Raw genomic sequence first — 15,446 nt, forward strand, 5'->3', positions numbered from 1 at the left:
AATTTGACCCCCAACAAGCTGTTAGAGCAGTCCCTGATCCTTCCCTTTAATCTTCCCTTCTGCGGATCACTGGTTTCATAACAAAAACACACGAAGTGCAAACCAAATCTGCTAACTAAATCCCTGCTGTTTGCTGTGTTGCTTGCTTCTGGATTCGGAGTGTAGCTAATAGTTTCAAAGGTTGCTGCATATATTCCTACTTTATCTTGCTCCAGTCGCTAAGTGAAACGGGAAGTTAGAACGCGTCCGAGAATTTTCTATTGCTCATAAATGCTATGTCATCTCTGTGAAAGGCCATCAGCATTACAGCCCAGCGCTGAAGCAGTGATGTTTATTTAAGAGGATTGGTGGCCAGAAATAAGCCACAGTGTCTAATCAGACACAGGCCCTGCCTGGGCACCGTGCCACAACGTTTATTGCGTGTGCGTTTTCTCATAAGCAAAATGGCTACGTACTGAGGAGGATGGACCTGGAGTCTGGAAGAAATTACGGTGCAAACGGCGGCTCTTAACTTTCTGAGGAGGATTTAAGTGTGTGTAAATATACTGGAATGAATGAGACTGTTCGACTGTGAGTTACTGAAAGCCAAATGGGGAATGTCTGTGGATGTGTGAGGGCTGAAAAGGAAGAACAGTATTTAGATCCTGCCAAAGCTCCCTTAAGTCCAGCTAAACATTCCCCTGGAAGAAAATATTTCAGAAGAAAAACGAGAAAGAAATCAACTGAGGAGAGACCAGATTCAGCACAGGTTAAAGGAAATGAAGAAAAAACCCAGTATGAAGTGGGGATTTCAGAAATCACCGAGAATCGTCCCAAGGCTGTGGGATCGACCGGTTCCTTTCCTGGGAAAGTGACAGTGGCTGGTAATGCTCTGCCTGTGAGTACAGACCTTTCAGCTGATCTTGTTAAAGCAAAAGTTTTGCTGGATGAAACAAAGAATGATTCTCTTTGTGGGGACAGTTTTCATGGTGATATTCAGAGGCTCACCAAGTCTGGTGAAACAGAGACATGGTTAAAGGAAAAAGGCAAACAGAGTTTGGAGAAATCCTGTACAAGGAAGAGGAAATACTCAGAGGATAGCAACAGGAGAGAATTAGCATTCCTGAAGAAATCTAGTGGTCTTTGTTATGGAAAAGCAGCCAGCTTGGATTCTGCTATCCACAGTTTAGGCAGACAAGGTGAAGAAACTGGGTTAAACATAACTTCTTGCAGAATTGTTGAAGATGTCCCAGAAAGGAATAAAACTGCAAAGTTGCATCATTCTCCTTCTGAAAACAAAAGTGATCTGCTGCTTGAACAAAAGAGGTTTTCTTCTTCTGATGCTGTGCTTTCCCAGTTCCCAAAAGAAAAGGCATTATTTAGCATTCCACCGAACAGGAGCAAGGTAAATATTTTGGCACAGTAGATTATCTGTCTGTTTGCTCAGAATAAGTATTGTAACAGTATTTTTAATATTACTAAAATACCTTCACTTTGCTATATGTAAGCCTTTTTTTTTTTTTTCCACATGTGCTGTGATACAACAGGTAGTGGTAGGAACAAACATGTTGCTTCATCTCTTTCACAGGTGAAGTAATACCAGAGTGCTGATGTATCCTTGTGCTGATTCGTCTCCTAGTTTAGGAAAAAAGATTTTCATGATAAAATGCTTCTAGAAGGCAGGGTGAATTTTAGAGATGTTTAAGTTCACATTCACTATCATCAGTAAATTTTCTGACCGACTCTTGACGGTTTTATAATTCCTTTGGGTTTTGTATCAAGGAAAGGAATATTTTTTTCAGTTATGGCCAATAGGAACTGAATAATGATAAAAATATGTAGGCAGCTTGAAATAGGAGGAGTGAACATCAGATGTGTTAATAATGCTTGACACTTCTTCTAAAAGATCTTTCCTCCCAAACTGTGTCTATGTCCTATCAATATTAATTTATTGAAATTCTGTCTTTCTCAAGGTTGGATTATTTTCCTTTTCCAATAAAAGAAGCCGAAGTGTGAGCTTAGTTGCAGAGTATCTGAAGGAATGCAAGCTTTTGTGTGGTGATTTTCATGCTTACCAACTCAATCCATGTTACTAGTTCTGCCCCACTTACCTTCAGCACAGCTGAGATCTGTAGGTCTGGGTTAAATGCTGAAACCAGCATCTGGTCCAAACCTGATATCCCTTGCAGCAGGGTCATCTGAGCTTTGAGGTGGGTGAACAGAAGGAATGGACATAGGCAAATGGTGCTCTTTCCAGCAAAGCAAAACTACACTTACATCATTTATATAAGTTACTTTTGCAACAAACGCTACTTTTTCCCAGCTTGGTTTTTCAGTACAGATAACACACCCAGTTACAACACAGGGTACACACTAGTACAAATAGCTTCCTAATACGCATGGAGATCTTTGCCCTCTTAATCTTAGCCGGAATTCGCAAACAGCTTAGGGATGTTATTTGATTTGAAAGAAACGTCATTACTGAATAAAAGAGTATGAGCCTTGGCCATTCAGCCAAGCATGGCTGCTTTTTCCTGTACAGCCAGAGTAACACAACTTCTAATAGTGCTGTAGTTGTTACTCCAACCGGGCATGGTGTCTGCCTTGTTACCACAGGTGTAAGGGGGAAATGAGTTGTTTGCTGAGCACCTATGTCAGTACTAAGAACTGGGCTGGTGATACTGATGAAGTGCTGCATAATGAATATGAAATCTACTGACAGATCAGGCTAAATACTTGAGTTGCTGGAATATCTGGTTTTCAGTTCAGTTCCCTTTTACGACCTGAGATTCTGATTATGAGTAGTTTCAAGAGCATCTAGCTGTGACCTGAACACAAATCAAGGAAGGAGACTAGATTTCAAGACTCAATCCTATTTTATGATGTCATGACCATTTCCCTTTTGATTGTGGTTGAGAACTAAACAAGTTTTTGCATGGTTTTAATTTCAATATAAAACAGTAAAACTATTATTTATACAAATCCACAAGTTCCCATTACCAGCCTGAGGTAATACACAAGGTTTGCAGTTCCCAGTCCCAGTTTTTGCCATTTGCTTTGCAGTGATTACAGCGATCGGTAGCCTCCACCCACCTTGTCAGTTTATCCATGTTGTAATAGTCTCAGCTTACACAGCACCTCAAATGGAGCTGCTTCTTGAAAGTGTATTGGCTCTCCAAACAGACACATAGATACCAGAGGGGACTCGTTAGAGCTGCTTAATTTATGCTGCAACAGAGATATGACATTTGACCCTCTGAACAGCATAGTCCCCGCTACTAGAATATATATATCCTCTGGCTTTCCTTCTGTGGCACATCTTCCTATGGATGTAAAACAATTACAATGTGTTCAAATATGTGCTACCTCATTACTTCTCTTTTCCTTTTTGGAAAATTCAGGTAAGCGGGGTATTATGAAGCTTCACTCCTGACTGCTTGCTAAAAGCTTTGAGACAAAAGATGTTTAGGTTGGGTTGTGGTTTTTTTTTTCCACTCTCTGCTGGACCCTCACTTCTATAGCCCTTGTTCCTAATACAGGAGGGTGACTTCCCTGAGCAAGATGCGCTCTGATACCGTTCTCGCTCAGGGCTGTCCTAGAGCAGATGGCAATTTGCATTAAGGTCAAGAGGTTGTGAACCAAGACTGGAAGAGGCTTTCTACAGCAGACCTCCTCAGTGATGTTTAGCACACTGCAGTTAGAGTAGAAAATCAAGGCTATAGTTTGGGCTCCTCTACAGGAGATGCTGCCCCTGTGATGTTTGATGTCTCCTGTACTGAAACAAGTCACAATTTTCATTCTGTATCAGCAGAAGATAGCTATCAGCTACCTAGCATCCAGGTTGTGATGGCTGTCAGCTTGTGTCAGAACGAGAGACATGTCGCTTTGAGTCTTTATCATTATTCTTCCAGTGTAATTTATGGTAGTTTCAGTTCTGGTTTATGAATGTAAACATTTTCTAAAAAAGTCTGATTTATAAGCAGTCATTCATCTACTTCCAGTACTGGACCATTGTCTTGGCTGCAGGTTCCACGGCTGTTTGGGTTTTTTTGCCATGCACCTGTGTTGTGTCTGATACAGTGGATTTCTTATCTTCTACAGTACTCAGAATAATCTGCAAGAAAAAAACCCCACCATGTATTTGAGTTGGGTTGAAGGCAGTACACCTGCTTTTAAATAAAAAAAATGTAGATTATTTGTAGTCCACATATTCAGTAGAATACTTCTGGCTAAGTAGTCATCTGTTTATTATTTCAGTTCCATGTTGTAAGATAAGAGGACATTTCCTAAATATATCCACCATCATATAATCTTGTATTTTCTATTTATGTAGTTACAGTTAAGGAAGGAAGAGATGCCAGTTGCTCTTTTGGAATGTGATTGGCAGGGCAAAGGTGCCAAAGTCAGGAGTTTTGCTTTATTGGCATAGTACTGTTTGCTTCCTTGTAATAGTTACAAGAAGAAGGCACAATCCACCTTAAATGCTGGCGATGGAAGGAGATCTATAATCATTGATGGAACTACAAAACTGGGGCTGGAAAGGTTCTGGGCAGGTCATCTAGGTCATCTCTGTACCTGAAGGCAAGATAATTTAATGCAAATCTTTCTTGACTGATACTTGTTCTTCTGTGTCTGCCTTATGGGTGGTTTCACATGCTTCCTGAGGAATTGTTCTTGTGCTTATCTGCCTTTTGTATTAAAAAGAGGGTTTGGCTGAAAACACATATGGTCGTTTTAAACTCATCAGTTCTTTCTTTTCCCCTTCCCACAAGAGTTGATTTATTACCTTCTTTGCAGCCGTATTTTGCATATATGAAGACTATTGTCACATCTCCCCTCAGTTTTCCCTACTTAAGAATAAATAAACCAAATTTTTCACTTTTTCTGAAAAGGTCATGTATTTTTAGATCTTTGTCATTCTTGTTTTTTTCCTTTGGTCTCCTTCAAATAATCCAGTATTTTTAAAGGGTGGTGCCCACAGCTGGACTTGCAGCTCTGCAGAGCCTGGAGAGAGCTGAATAGGAGCATTTGAATTTACAGCCAAATGGGAACTCGCAAAGTCCAACTGTAACATCAGGGGAGATGACTTCTTATGATCACGTGCAAGTTCAAATTCCATTCCTATAACTAGACTTCCCTCAACATGCTGCTAACAGTCCTTTTCAAACACAACACATAACTAACTTCTTAGCTTAGGTGGAAAATAGCATTTCAAAATCTCTCCATATTCATGTGTTCTTTTATCTCTCATTTCGTTGTGTTCTTTAGACTTTTCTGGCTTAGGGCAAGCTGACATCAGAATACATTTCATTGTTGTACATCATACATTTCCAACCCATTTTATACCTTCACGCAGTAAGTACATTATGTCAAGTTTAGACTTGCTTCAAAATATTTGGGATGAAAGATGGAATCAGAGGAAACACTCCTTACTATATATACCAGTTTTGTTCTTCTGCTTACACTGTAAAAATTGAGCTGCAGAAATCCAGCACCACTGTTGATCTCTTTTGGAAGGTGTGTTGTGCTCTGCTCTTTGGACTTAAAACTGCATCACTTGAAATCAGTTCAAGCAAAGAGCTTGAAGCTTTTTGGTGTGTGTTTTTTGTATGCTGTGTGATGCAGAGGAGAGTTACAGGCAGAGAAGAAGCACTTGCAGTAGCAGAGGTGAACTAGTTCTCCCAGTTAAAAAAAAGAAATAGAGTATTTACTGTCAAATAAGGCATTTATCTGGTGATACCAGGGCTGTGCAGAGAACTGTCTCTTTTTTCTCGTGTAACATAATTCACGGTCCTTGAGATAATTTGGAGAACTAGATCTCAAGCAAACAACTCTTCAAACTCATGAAAACTCAATGATTTGTTTGGTGCCTAGGGCTGTGGGACATAAGACTTAAAGTTTCACACAAACTGTTTGCTTGAAAAGACAAAATTTAAACGGCAAAAGATCTGATTGTCCCTTAGCTTATTTTCTGTTCTAGTATTCCTAATGTGACAGTCCTCCTGTTTCTGTGGCAAATGATGTTATAACTATTGATGACAATGCATAGCTGTTAGATGAGTATCTATACTGCCCTTATGGGGTTATCAAAAGAAAGATGCACTCTTATCTCTCTCCTTGACACTTTTTTTGTGGGGCGTGGTGTTATACTTGTTTCATAGTTCCAAGTTAGTAGGGCATCTTGCAAAGTAGAGCTTGTATTTGTAAACATAATAAAATACAGCTCTCTGACTCACCATTTCCCTCTGTGTATTCTTGTACTTTTTAAAATATGAATTCAGTGTTTGTGAAAAAGTCTGAAATCTTAGCTTTGGAATCTGAAGTATTTTATTTAGAGAACAGAAGTGCTCAGGCTGTTTCAGGTCTCAAGCTAATGTTAGTGTTCCTTACCCTGGACTGAAACAGGCTTCGTCTGTGAGTGAAAGGCAAGTACAGTTTTTAAATCCAGTCTCGCCTATTCATTTTTTTTTAAGATGGCCAAGTGGGGTGCTGAATGGTGCCAGGAAGATTCTTAGATCAAAATCCTGTTGATCTTAGGGTGATAAGCTGAATTCCTGGTTTAGCCATCCAAAATTTGGACTGCACACTTGCTTTAGCGGTCACTTTCAGAGCAGGAAATATGCTCCTTGAGCTTGTGACCATAGCGACAGATGATGTTTGCGTATAACAATAGATACAAGTCCGACCTTCAGAAGCTGCCACTATGTCTGAAATCACTTGTTGCCAGAGGAATCTCATGTGAGCTCAAATATGCTGCGTTTGCAGCCTCGGCAGTCTGAAATGTAGATAGCCATCGCCGGTCAATTAACCGTGAAGGAGGCTAAAGGCTTGGACATAGCAGTAAGGAATGGCCATTAGCAAATTACATTGTTAGCTTGCTTATGCTAGAACAGATTTTAAAAAATTATACTTGGGGATTACACACAGAGGACTTTGTGAAAATGATGGGGGAAAAAATAGAGGTTGGCAGGGTGGGTTTTTTTGCTAGACATCTGGCACTTCCAGATGACATCATCTCTTTCAGAAGCGTTGTCCAGAGAAGTGGTAAATGGTTGACTTGATTTATATTGTAGTCTGGTTGTTCTGTGATGAATAGGAACTAAAGCTACTGTAAAAATATTTAGTTTGCTTTCTTGCTTTGAAATACCAAAGAGTAAAGGTAACTCACAAGAAGGAAATTTTACACTACGGATTCTGAGTTCCTAGACTTTCACAAGAAAATTTTCAGCATGATTTTAAGTTGGTCTTTTGCCATATTGGATTCCCTGTTGTCTTCATATAGACTCACACTGTATTTGGTGTGGTTTCATGTAGTAAATACTCTGTGCAGGATGTTGATGCCTAGAAATTTATAAATAATCAGAACTGCCTGCATTTCTTTTCAGTATTATAAACAAACAAACAAAACATTTTTTTCCGCTCTGATTTTTCTTAAAAACGTGCAATGCTGAAGCTGGAGACATGGAAGAAAAAAACCAAAAGGCTGCCAGATCTTTGGAAGTATTTATGGGTAGTTGAACAGTTAGAGTTATTTTGCTTTCTAGCGTTGGCGCCTGTATTTTTCCCTTACCTAGAGAAGCAGCAGATATGACATCCTGTGACAAGCACTGGAAAAACTGCTTTTGCAATTTGAGATTTTGTGGATACTTGGATAGAAAGTGTAAAATAATTGTTCCCTGCTTAAAATGTACTTAGAATTTATTGTGTAGCTGTAAATGCTTATCATCCCCTGAAAGTGTGAAAGGTGGTTAAGCAGAAACTGTAGCGAGTGCTGCAGCAGCCACATTGCCCTGTCATCTCCAGGGCTCCTCCTTTAGTGCCCAGCTTCCTAGGTCTTCCCACCACCTCCCCCATATATCAACATAACAGCATCAGTAGGCAAGCTGCATCTCTTGCTCCTGGCACTGTGTTTGTGCGGCTATAATACTAAAAAAAAACCCCCCGTAATTTCCAAGCTAGCCTGCTGGAATTCCCCCAGGAAGACCCAGGACAGAGGATAGCTTTGTGTACAGATGTTTCAAGGCCAGGAGGTATTGCTATAACCATCCCATCTGAGGTCATGAATGTAGCTCCCTGGTTTATGCTAGAATGGGATTGCTGGAACTGGTACAGCTCAAGTTAAGGCTCCTCTACAAATAACACTAGTGCCTGCCTTGCCCACAGAGTTCTCTGTTTGCAAATGTCCCACAGGCCCTGGCCTCAGGCTGGCTCCAGAGCCACAGGAGACCTGTCTGTCTCCTGTGGTGAGTCAAGCGGAGGGCTATGAAGATGGTTAAAGGCCTGGACCATCTCCCCTACGTGGAACTGGGGCTGTTCAGCCTTGAGAAAAGACGACTGATGTGGGATCTTATTAATGGTTATAAATATCTGAAGCATGGGACTCGGGGGAAATGGCCAGCCTCTTTTCAATGATCTGTGGAGACAAGACAAGGGGCAATGGCTGCAAGTTGGAGCACAGGAAGTTCCGCACCGACACGTGGAAGAACTTTTACACAGTGAGGGTGACAGAGCACTGGAATTCCAAGGCTGCCCCGGGGGGGTGTGGAGTCTCCTTCTCTGGAGATATTCAAGACCCATCTGGATACCTATCTGTGCGATCTGTCCTAAGGAACCTGCTTTGGCAGGGAGGTTGGACTTGATGGAGGTCCCTTCTAACCCCTATGATTCTGTGATTCTTTCTCCCCCCGTGCTGAGTGTAGGCTTGGGTGGTGTGACCCTCTTCCAGGTAGGCTCATGGGGGTACTTAATGTCCACCCATAAATCTCGCTGCTGTCTCAAGCCATCCTGCCTCTGCCCAGGCCCCTCATCTTGCAGTTTGTAACATCTAAACTACAGTAGTTAGGTTCTTACACAGTGCCTCATGGTGCCTGTATTCTTGGTGTTCGCCATAATATATTATCTGCTGTCCTTTGAGTACGATAAAAAAGGTCACTTAAAAGAAAGGCAACCTAGGATATCGCTTTGTTTCTCAAGGCATGTCGTCATCTTGTTCTGTCTTGCAGTTCAGATACACATCGAATATGATTTCTGTCATCTAAGGTGCAAGCAATACACACGTACATTAGGGAAATGTCTGCTTCATATTTGTACAGTGATAGTTTTCTAAGTGACCTGAATTTTCTTAGGGGAGAGTTTAAGATGTGAGAAAGTACTATTTGCATGTAAACTGCATGTAATGCTTAGGTAATACAAAATCAAACCTTCTGTATCCAGCAAAATTTTAATGTATAATCCTTCAACCTTTCAGTCATTGCTAAAATGCTTTCCAGAAAATATTGTTCTAAAATCATTGCAGTCAGTTTTCATTGAAATGATTGTTTTATTATTGAATTATCAAAAACCATATAACTTAACCTGTTTTAATAGAGAAATATCATAGCTAAGTATAGGATGTGTAATATAAAAATGTGTATTATGATGTGAATATATACTTACAAAATGCGTTGTATTTTATATGTAAGTATCTAACATTTATATATAATAGGCATAATACATAAATATACACTCACATTTTCAAGTAAATTAGCCTTATTTAAGTATTTTTCATTATATATAGTATTATATTGTCACCAGACATGGGGATATCTAACCGAAGAAAATGATAAAGCTCTGAATTTTGTATTTCCATCTTGAAGATGCTAGGAGTACATAAAAATATGGCACGAAAGAGTATTAACACAGTACATTCATAGTCTACATAATCACATATGCAGATGTCAGGCAAAATTCTTCAGGAATTTTTGGCAATATTTTAAATTTTACTGTGTGTTAGATGTAATTGTGGTATTTATATTAACTGTGTTTTAGATATCTGATATCCATGTTACTGGAGAGTCAGAGGACATGTCTGCTAAGGAGAGACTGCTCCTGTGGTCGCAGCAGACAACCGAGGGTTATGCTGGAATACGTTGTGAAAATTTTACTACCTGCTGGCGTGATGGAAGATTATTTAATGCCATCATTCATAAATACAGGTAAGTGCTTTCCCTGTTCTCCTGGAAAACAGAAATTGTAGCATTCTAATGTCCATAGGGGGCTCTGTGGTCTATGCCTGTGGTAGCAGTGCAGCTGTGTATATGACACTGACTCTTCCTGTGCAATTCCCTGCTCTTTGGAGCCAAAGAATGCCTCAGTAGCCTTTGTGTGTTCCCCCTTCCTCAGAGGAGCATCTCCAGGAATCCTACACATCTCCAATAGGGCACCTCTAAGCTGCTGAGAAGAATATCCCCACGGTTCAATCTTCTCCACAGTCTCTATTTGTCCTTCTGGCATTTAAACATCGGCAGGGTAGAGTCAGAACTAATCACCAAAACCCAAAACTGCACTGCTGGTGAAATCTGTCAATTACTGCAGGACCTGAGATATACTGAAGATCCCCTTAGCCTTACCTCTGTGACTTTACCGTGCCCCTGGAGCGTTTCTGCTTGGAGCCCATATGTACTCTGAGATGTGTTTCCTATAAAATGGCAGGGTATTCTCATGAAAAATGGGACCAGTTGGCTTGAACATTCTCAGTCTGAGAAAGGAACTGTGCTACTTTCTTCCCCTTCTGATGTGTTTGTTACCACAATCTTATAAACAGGCATTTGTAGAACCACTGGTGGCTGTGGCTAGAAGCTAAAGGATGCAGTTGAAATACTTGAAATACAGTTGAAGATGTCTACTGACAAAAGGATTTCTAATTCTGGATTCTAAGTGAAAACAGATCTTTCTTGAGAAAGCCAACTTTGGCATCAAAAGTCAGCAGGGAAATGAGTCTTAAGTTTATTGCAGTGCTCAAGGTTCTGTCTTGGTTGGTGACGTCTCTCTATTTTTGTACATTTTATGGTTCCTGAATTGAACAAGGAAGGTTTTGTCTTTAGAGAACAACACGGGAGAGTATTGTGGACATTGAATTAGTGTGTACTGACTTGTCCTTCACTGTGCAAGGCACATGTAAAGAACTCGTGCTGTGTACCCAGGGGCATCAGGAAGTTTGAGGTACGCGATTTCCTTGGAGTGTCCCAAGGAGACAGTGCCAGACACGGTATGTCTCAGTGCAGCTCCAAGAAACAGAGGCTGAAAAAGACTTTTTTTCCTGTTCTTGAGTTTTCTCTTGTTGGGACCATTTGTCTCACCATAGAAAGAACATGCTTGTGGTATGGAGACACTGAAGTGACAGACAAGCCAAGTAGATGCAGCCTTTTCCTCACACACTGAGTAGAGAGGCTGCAAACATAACATACAGTGCTCTGAGTCCAAGGAACTTAGCTGAGGGATGCATAGCTTCATGGTAAAACGGAGCTGCCTGTGAATCAATGAGGTCTTTCTCTCTGTAACGCTTCTGTTCTGGGTAGCCAGTCAGGGAGGAGGTGCGTGCCAGCAAGGAAGTCTTCTTTTAGTAACTTTGGCAAGACAAAGGGAAATTGCTGGTGAAAGGCTAGGCTGTTTTACTTCAGGACAGTGCAGCCAAAAGAATGAACAGAGTGCAGGCAAATATTTGAATAAATAAACAATTTGAAAGATTCAGAGGCGGGGGGGGGGGGGGGGGGGGGGCGGGGGGAGAAGGAAGGAGCTTAATGAGATGGAATAATGGAAAATATTTCCCAGAACTTCTTCAGAGCCTCACATAGAACTTCACCACTTACATAGAGCAGTGTAGCCTTTACAGCTCGGCAACTACCAGCTGTGGTACAAATCAGTTAATAAATAATGAAAAACTTGAATTCTGCCCTCCAGCTGTGCAAATGTTAATGCCTTGGACATGACTGGGTACCTGCAGTCGCTTTGCTGGAGCAGTATTTCTGGCAGTGCTCCCAAGACTTTTCATTCACAGCGTTTCCGTGGGGAAAGCACAGGCACCTTTGACACAAGTGCATTGGCCAGAGCAGATGATTCAGTGACTGAGGGGCAGAGTCCCCATGTTGTGCTGTGTGCTTCCGGGCCAGTTTCTGTTTAGCTTATCCTCCTCCTGAAAATACATCTTTTCCACATAAGGATCCCATGTCATTCCCAGAATGATTGCTGTCTGTGTCTGATGTCTTTTTGCTGTGAAAGGCTATAGATTCTTGGACTTTGTCTTGCTGATGACATCAGTGAGATTCTTCCACTGATTTCAGTTGGCTTCTGTGTTTCTTTCCTTTCCTGTTTTATACCATTAAACAGAGATAATAATTTCCAGCTATTGCTCACAAGATAGGAATGGTCTTCCCAAACAGTTGTCTGATATTTTTAACTACAGTGTTTTACTCCAGAGAGCTCTCTTAAAGCTTGGTTCGTGTTCTGAGCAGGAAGTAGGTTAAACACTAACAAAATGTGCACCTTTCTGGCAGTGATTCTCCATATTTTCTGTTTGTCTGCTCTAGTAGCTCCTAGTTTGCAGACACAGGTGGTCTCAGGAGCTGGGCTCCACATCTGAGAGTCCTGCAGTTGCCACCAGCTGGGGTGCTGGATCCATCAGGGTGGGTGACCAGGCACACCTGCTTGGGCTGTGGGTGGGACTGTGATGCTGTCAACATAGAGTACCTCCATGGGTGCATGTCTGTCAGTCATGGTGCAGTGTGCCACCCCTGCTGTGCCAGGGATGCTGTGTCCTTACCATGCACGCCTGGCTGAGAGGAGTGTCCGCTCTCTGATGGGGCTTTTCAGCAGGGATGCGACTGCCAGCCATGGAAGGGATATGAAATGGGCCCAAACCTAATTTTAAGGGGATGACATTTAGTGCTATGACATTATTAACCAGAAGGCTCAGGAATATCCAAGCATGTTACTGGTATCTAAAATTTCAGTTGCACTGAGTGACAGTAAGCTGTGTGTTGGATGGAGAACATATGCCTGCCCATGTCTAGGCACAGTGGTGGGGGCTTCGCATGGAGGGGTGGCAGGGCAGGGCCAGGCAGCCAGGGACCTGTCCACCGCCCCAGCCTGGATCATGGCAGCCAGGGCACTGGAGTGGCCCTGGACATGTGGCATCTCCCTGGGGATGGGCTGAAACTGGGTCTAGGACACAGGCCCATGGGTGGACTGCAGCATTGCAGGGGCCATAGCTTAGCTAGGAAACAGAGGCAAGCACACCAGCAGCTCCCAGAGGACAGGAGCTACGCTGCCTCTCATGGCTAAACCTGAACAGAGACAGGCAAACCCCGTACTCACAGCCCTGACATCATGGCTGAGGGACCTTTTCTGGATGTGTCATTGAGAACACAAGCCAAATGCGTCCAGCATGATCCCTCCAGTTGATCATGCGTGAGATAGGATTGTGTCACTGTCCAGTTCTAGGTGACAGGGGACTAGAGCAGTAGGTTATAATTACCTCCTTTCCAGGCATAAGCAATTTTTTAAACCACAAGTACACAACAGCTTCAGTACGTAGGGAAATCGCTGAAGCTGTGGAGGGCTGGGTGAGGCTGGGCTGTGAATCAGTCGCCAGCGGGCAGGGAGCCTCTCCCCTTCACGGGGCTGGCAGCCTGCCTGCCCTTAGCAGCAGGTGAGTGTTGCTTCATCTGGGCTGCCAGTAGTGGTCTCTTGTTTTTTTTCTTCTGTTTTCTTTTCTCTGCACCGGCAGAGGATCCCAGCACCTTATAGTGCACGCCAGCTAAAATTTATGATGCAGATCTGCAGGAATAGTGTGTGGATTTGCCGCACTTGCCTGCATCCCCCCAAGGTGTGTGGGAGGAGCAGGATAGGGCCAACGTTTCCTTGGCATAACTAATTGTAGTACCTGCTGCAGCATCTCAACGGAGATCAGCAGGCCAGTGTGTGGTGGCTGGCTGAGCTAGGTCCCTTCTCATCTCCCTGCCCTTTGTGCACCCACAGCCGTGCTGGCAGTGCTCAGCTTCAATGCAGAGCCTGGGGACCTGGCAGCATGCACGTGTTGGATCACATGCCCTCAAGTCAGTCACCTGCTCTCTTGAGCAAATACAGTGTGTTTGGATTGTTCTTCCTCTCCAGTGACAAGGGTTAGCTTGTCAGAGAGCTTTCTCTGTAAGGGCCTTTAGTCACTTTCTGTCATACTTTTGTTAAGAGTATGAATGAGTTTCCTGTTATTTCTTTAAATCAAAGGACAGTAATTTTATGAGTGACAGAAACAAGAGGAAAAAATTACTGTATTTGAGCTGCTTGGCTCCATATACAGCTTGATTTCCCCCCCCCCCTTCCAGATTTAGGCAAATGTAATTTGTTTTCATGTGAGAAGGTTGCTTATGTTTTCAGCAGGTTGCAGTGGTCTGTGTTTATAGGGTAAGATTGAAGATTACTCTGCTGAACTTGTAAAGCATATATAAAGCTTCTGGTTTAAAACGTCCCATGGTTAAATCCCTGGGAATTGAATGGGGCCCCACACTGGCCTCAGGATTGACATCAGAGGGCTCTGTTGCAGGCTCTGGATTTTGCCTTTCATGTCATTACTCTGTGTGAATATTTGTTCTTACACAGAAAGATCAAATAAAATGATCAGATTAAAAGTCTTTTAATACTGAACATTAACATGTTTGTTAATTGTATGATTTTATTTAAATATATCATCTTTCAGACTCTCTTGTGTGCCTTCACACCTTTCTCTGAATGTGTGATCAGGTCCGTTGCTAAAAGGTACCGATATGCCCAGGAGGAGATTCAAGAATATTCTGTGTGTCTCATTTAATTGGCCTTTTATAGCTTAATTCTTTGTTGAAGACGTGTTATTTGTTCTAGTATGTTGTATTGGAAGAAATCTGACTTCAGGCAGTTTACAAAGTACGTGGTGTTTCTTTCATACCATCATATCATACGTAGCAGTAACCTGTAAGCCAGACCTCAGAGTTGGAGGCTGACTTCAATCATCATGTAATGCCCAGATTTTGCCAGATATACCACCATATAAATAGCAGGTTTTCAGCTTGCAGCTCGATCACCTCATGTGCATCTAGTTGCTAGGTTGTGTTTTAGGTAAATGTTCTTGACTTGTGTTTTCATTTCCTTATGTACGTGCATTTTGCCCAGGAAGAACAAACACTGTTGTTAAAGTACATCTGTGTCTGTTGAGAAGGAAGGCTTATCTTCTTTCATTAGGAATGGCATGCCAGATTGGAACTAATAATGCATTTGTTTTAAAGTGAAGTAAATCCAAATGAAAATTTATACCAAAGTAACAAATTGGTTTTTGGGGGGGTTAGTTGGGGTTTTTTTGACCTCAGACTGCCCTGAGCATTTAGGGCATAAGAACTGCAGGCAATTTCATTTTAAAAGTGTCTGAAAATGGAATTTAAGAAATAACAAACAATAGCTGCTAGGTTTACACTTCAATGGTACTTACGGACACTCTAAGGGCAGCAGCTGCTGATACTCTGAACACACAGATGTGGTTACAGACCAGCTCATCTTTCTAAGAAAAAAGAAGTATGGAGGATAGGAAAAGATTAACATCAGACACACATGCTTTTTGTAAAAAATGTGTGCACTCCTATTTTATTTTTGTATTCTTTCAATTTTTATAATACAGAGGTAATTTT

At 41.9% G+C, this 15,446-nt stretch overlaps 1 protein-coding gene across 1 annotated transcript in view; it reads left to right on the forward strand.

Moving 5' to 3' along the window:
• The window catches only part of DST (dystonin), a gene marked incomplete at its 5' end in the record, with an annotated part of 301,073 nt that overhangs the window by 125,843 nt on the left and 159,784 nt on the right, over nt 1–15,446 (forward strand). The window contains one exon of the mRNA XM_084262411.1: nt 9,787–9,953. Within this exon, the coding sequence (XP_084118537.1) occupies nt 9,787–9,953 (167 nt within the window). The remainder of the gene's footprint in view (nt 1–9,786; nt 9,954–15,446) is intronic.

The sequence above is a fragment of the Gallinula chloropus genome, assembly GCF_964237585.1.
Source record: "Gallinula chloropus genome assembly, chromosome: 3".
NCBI classification, from domain to species: Eukaryota; Metazoa; Chordata; class Aves; order Gruiformes; family Rallidae; genus Gallinula; species Gallinula chloropus.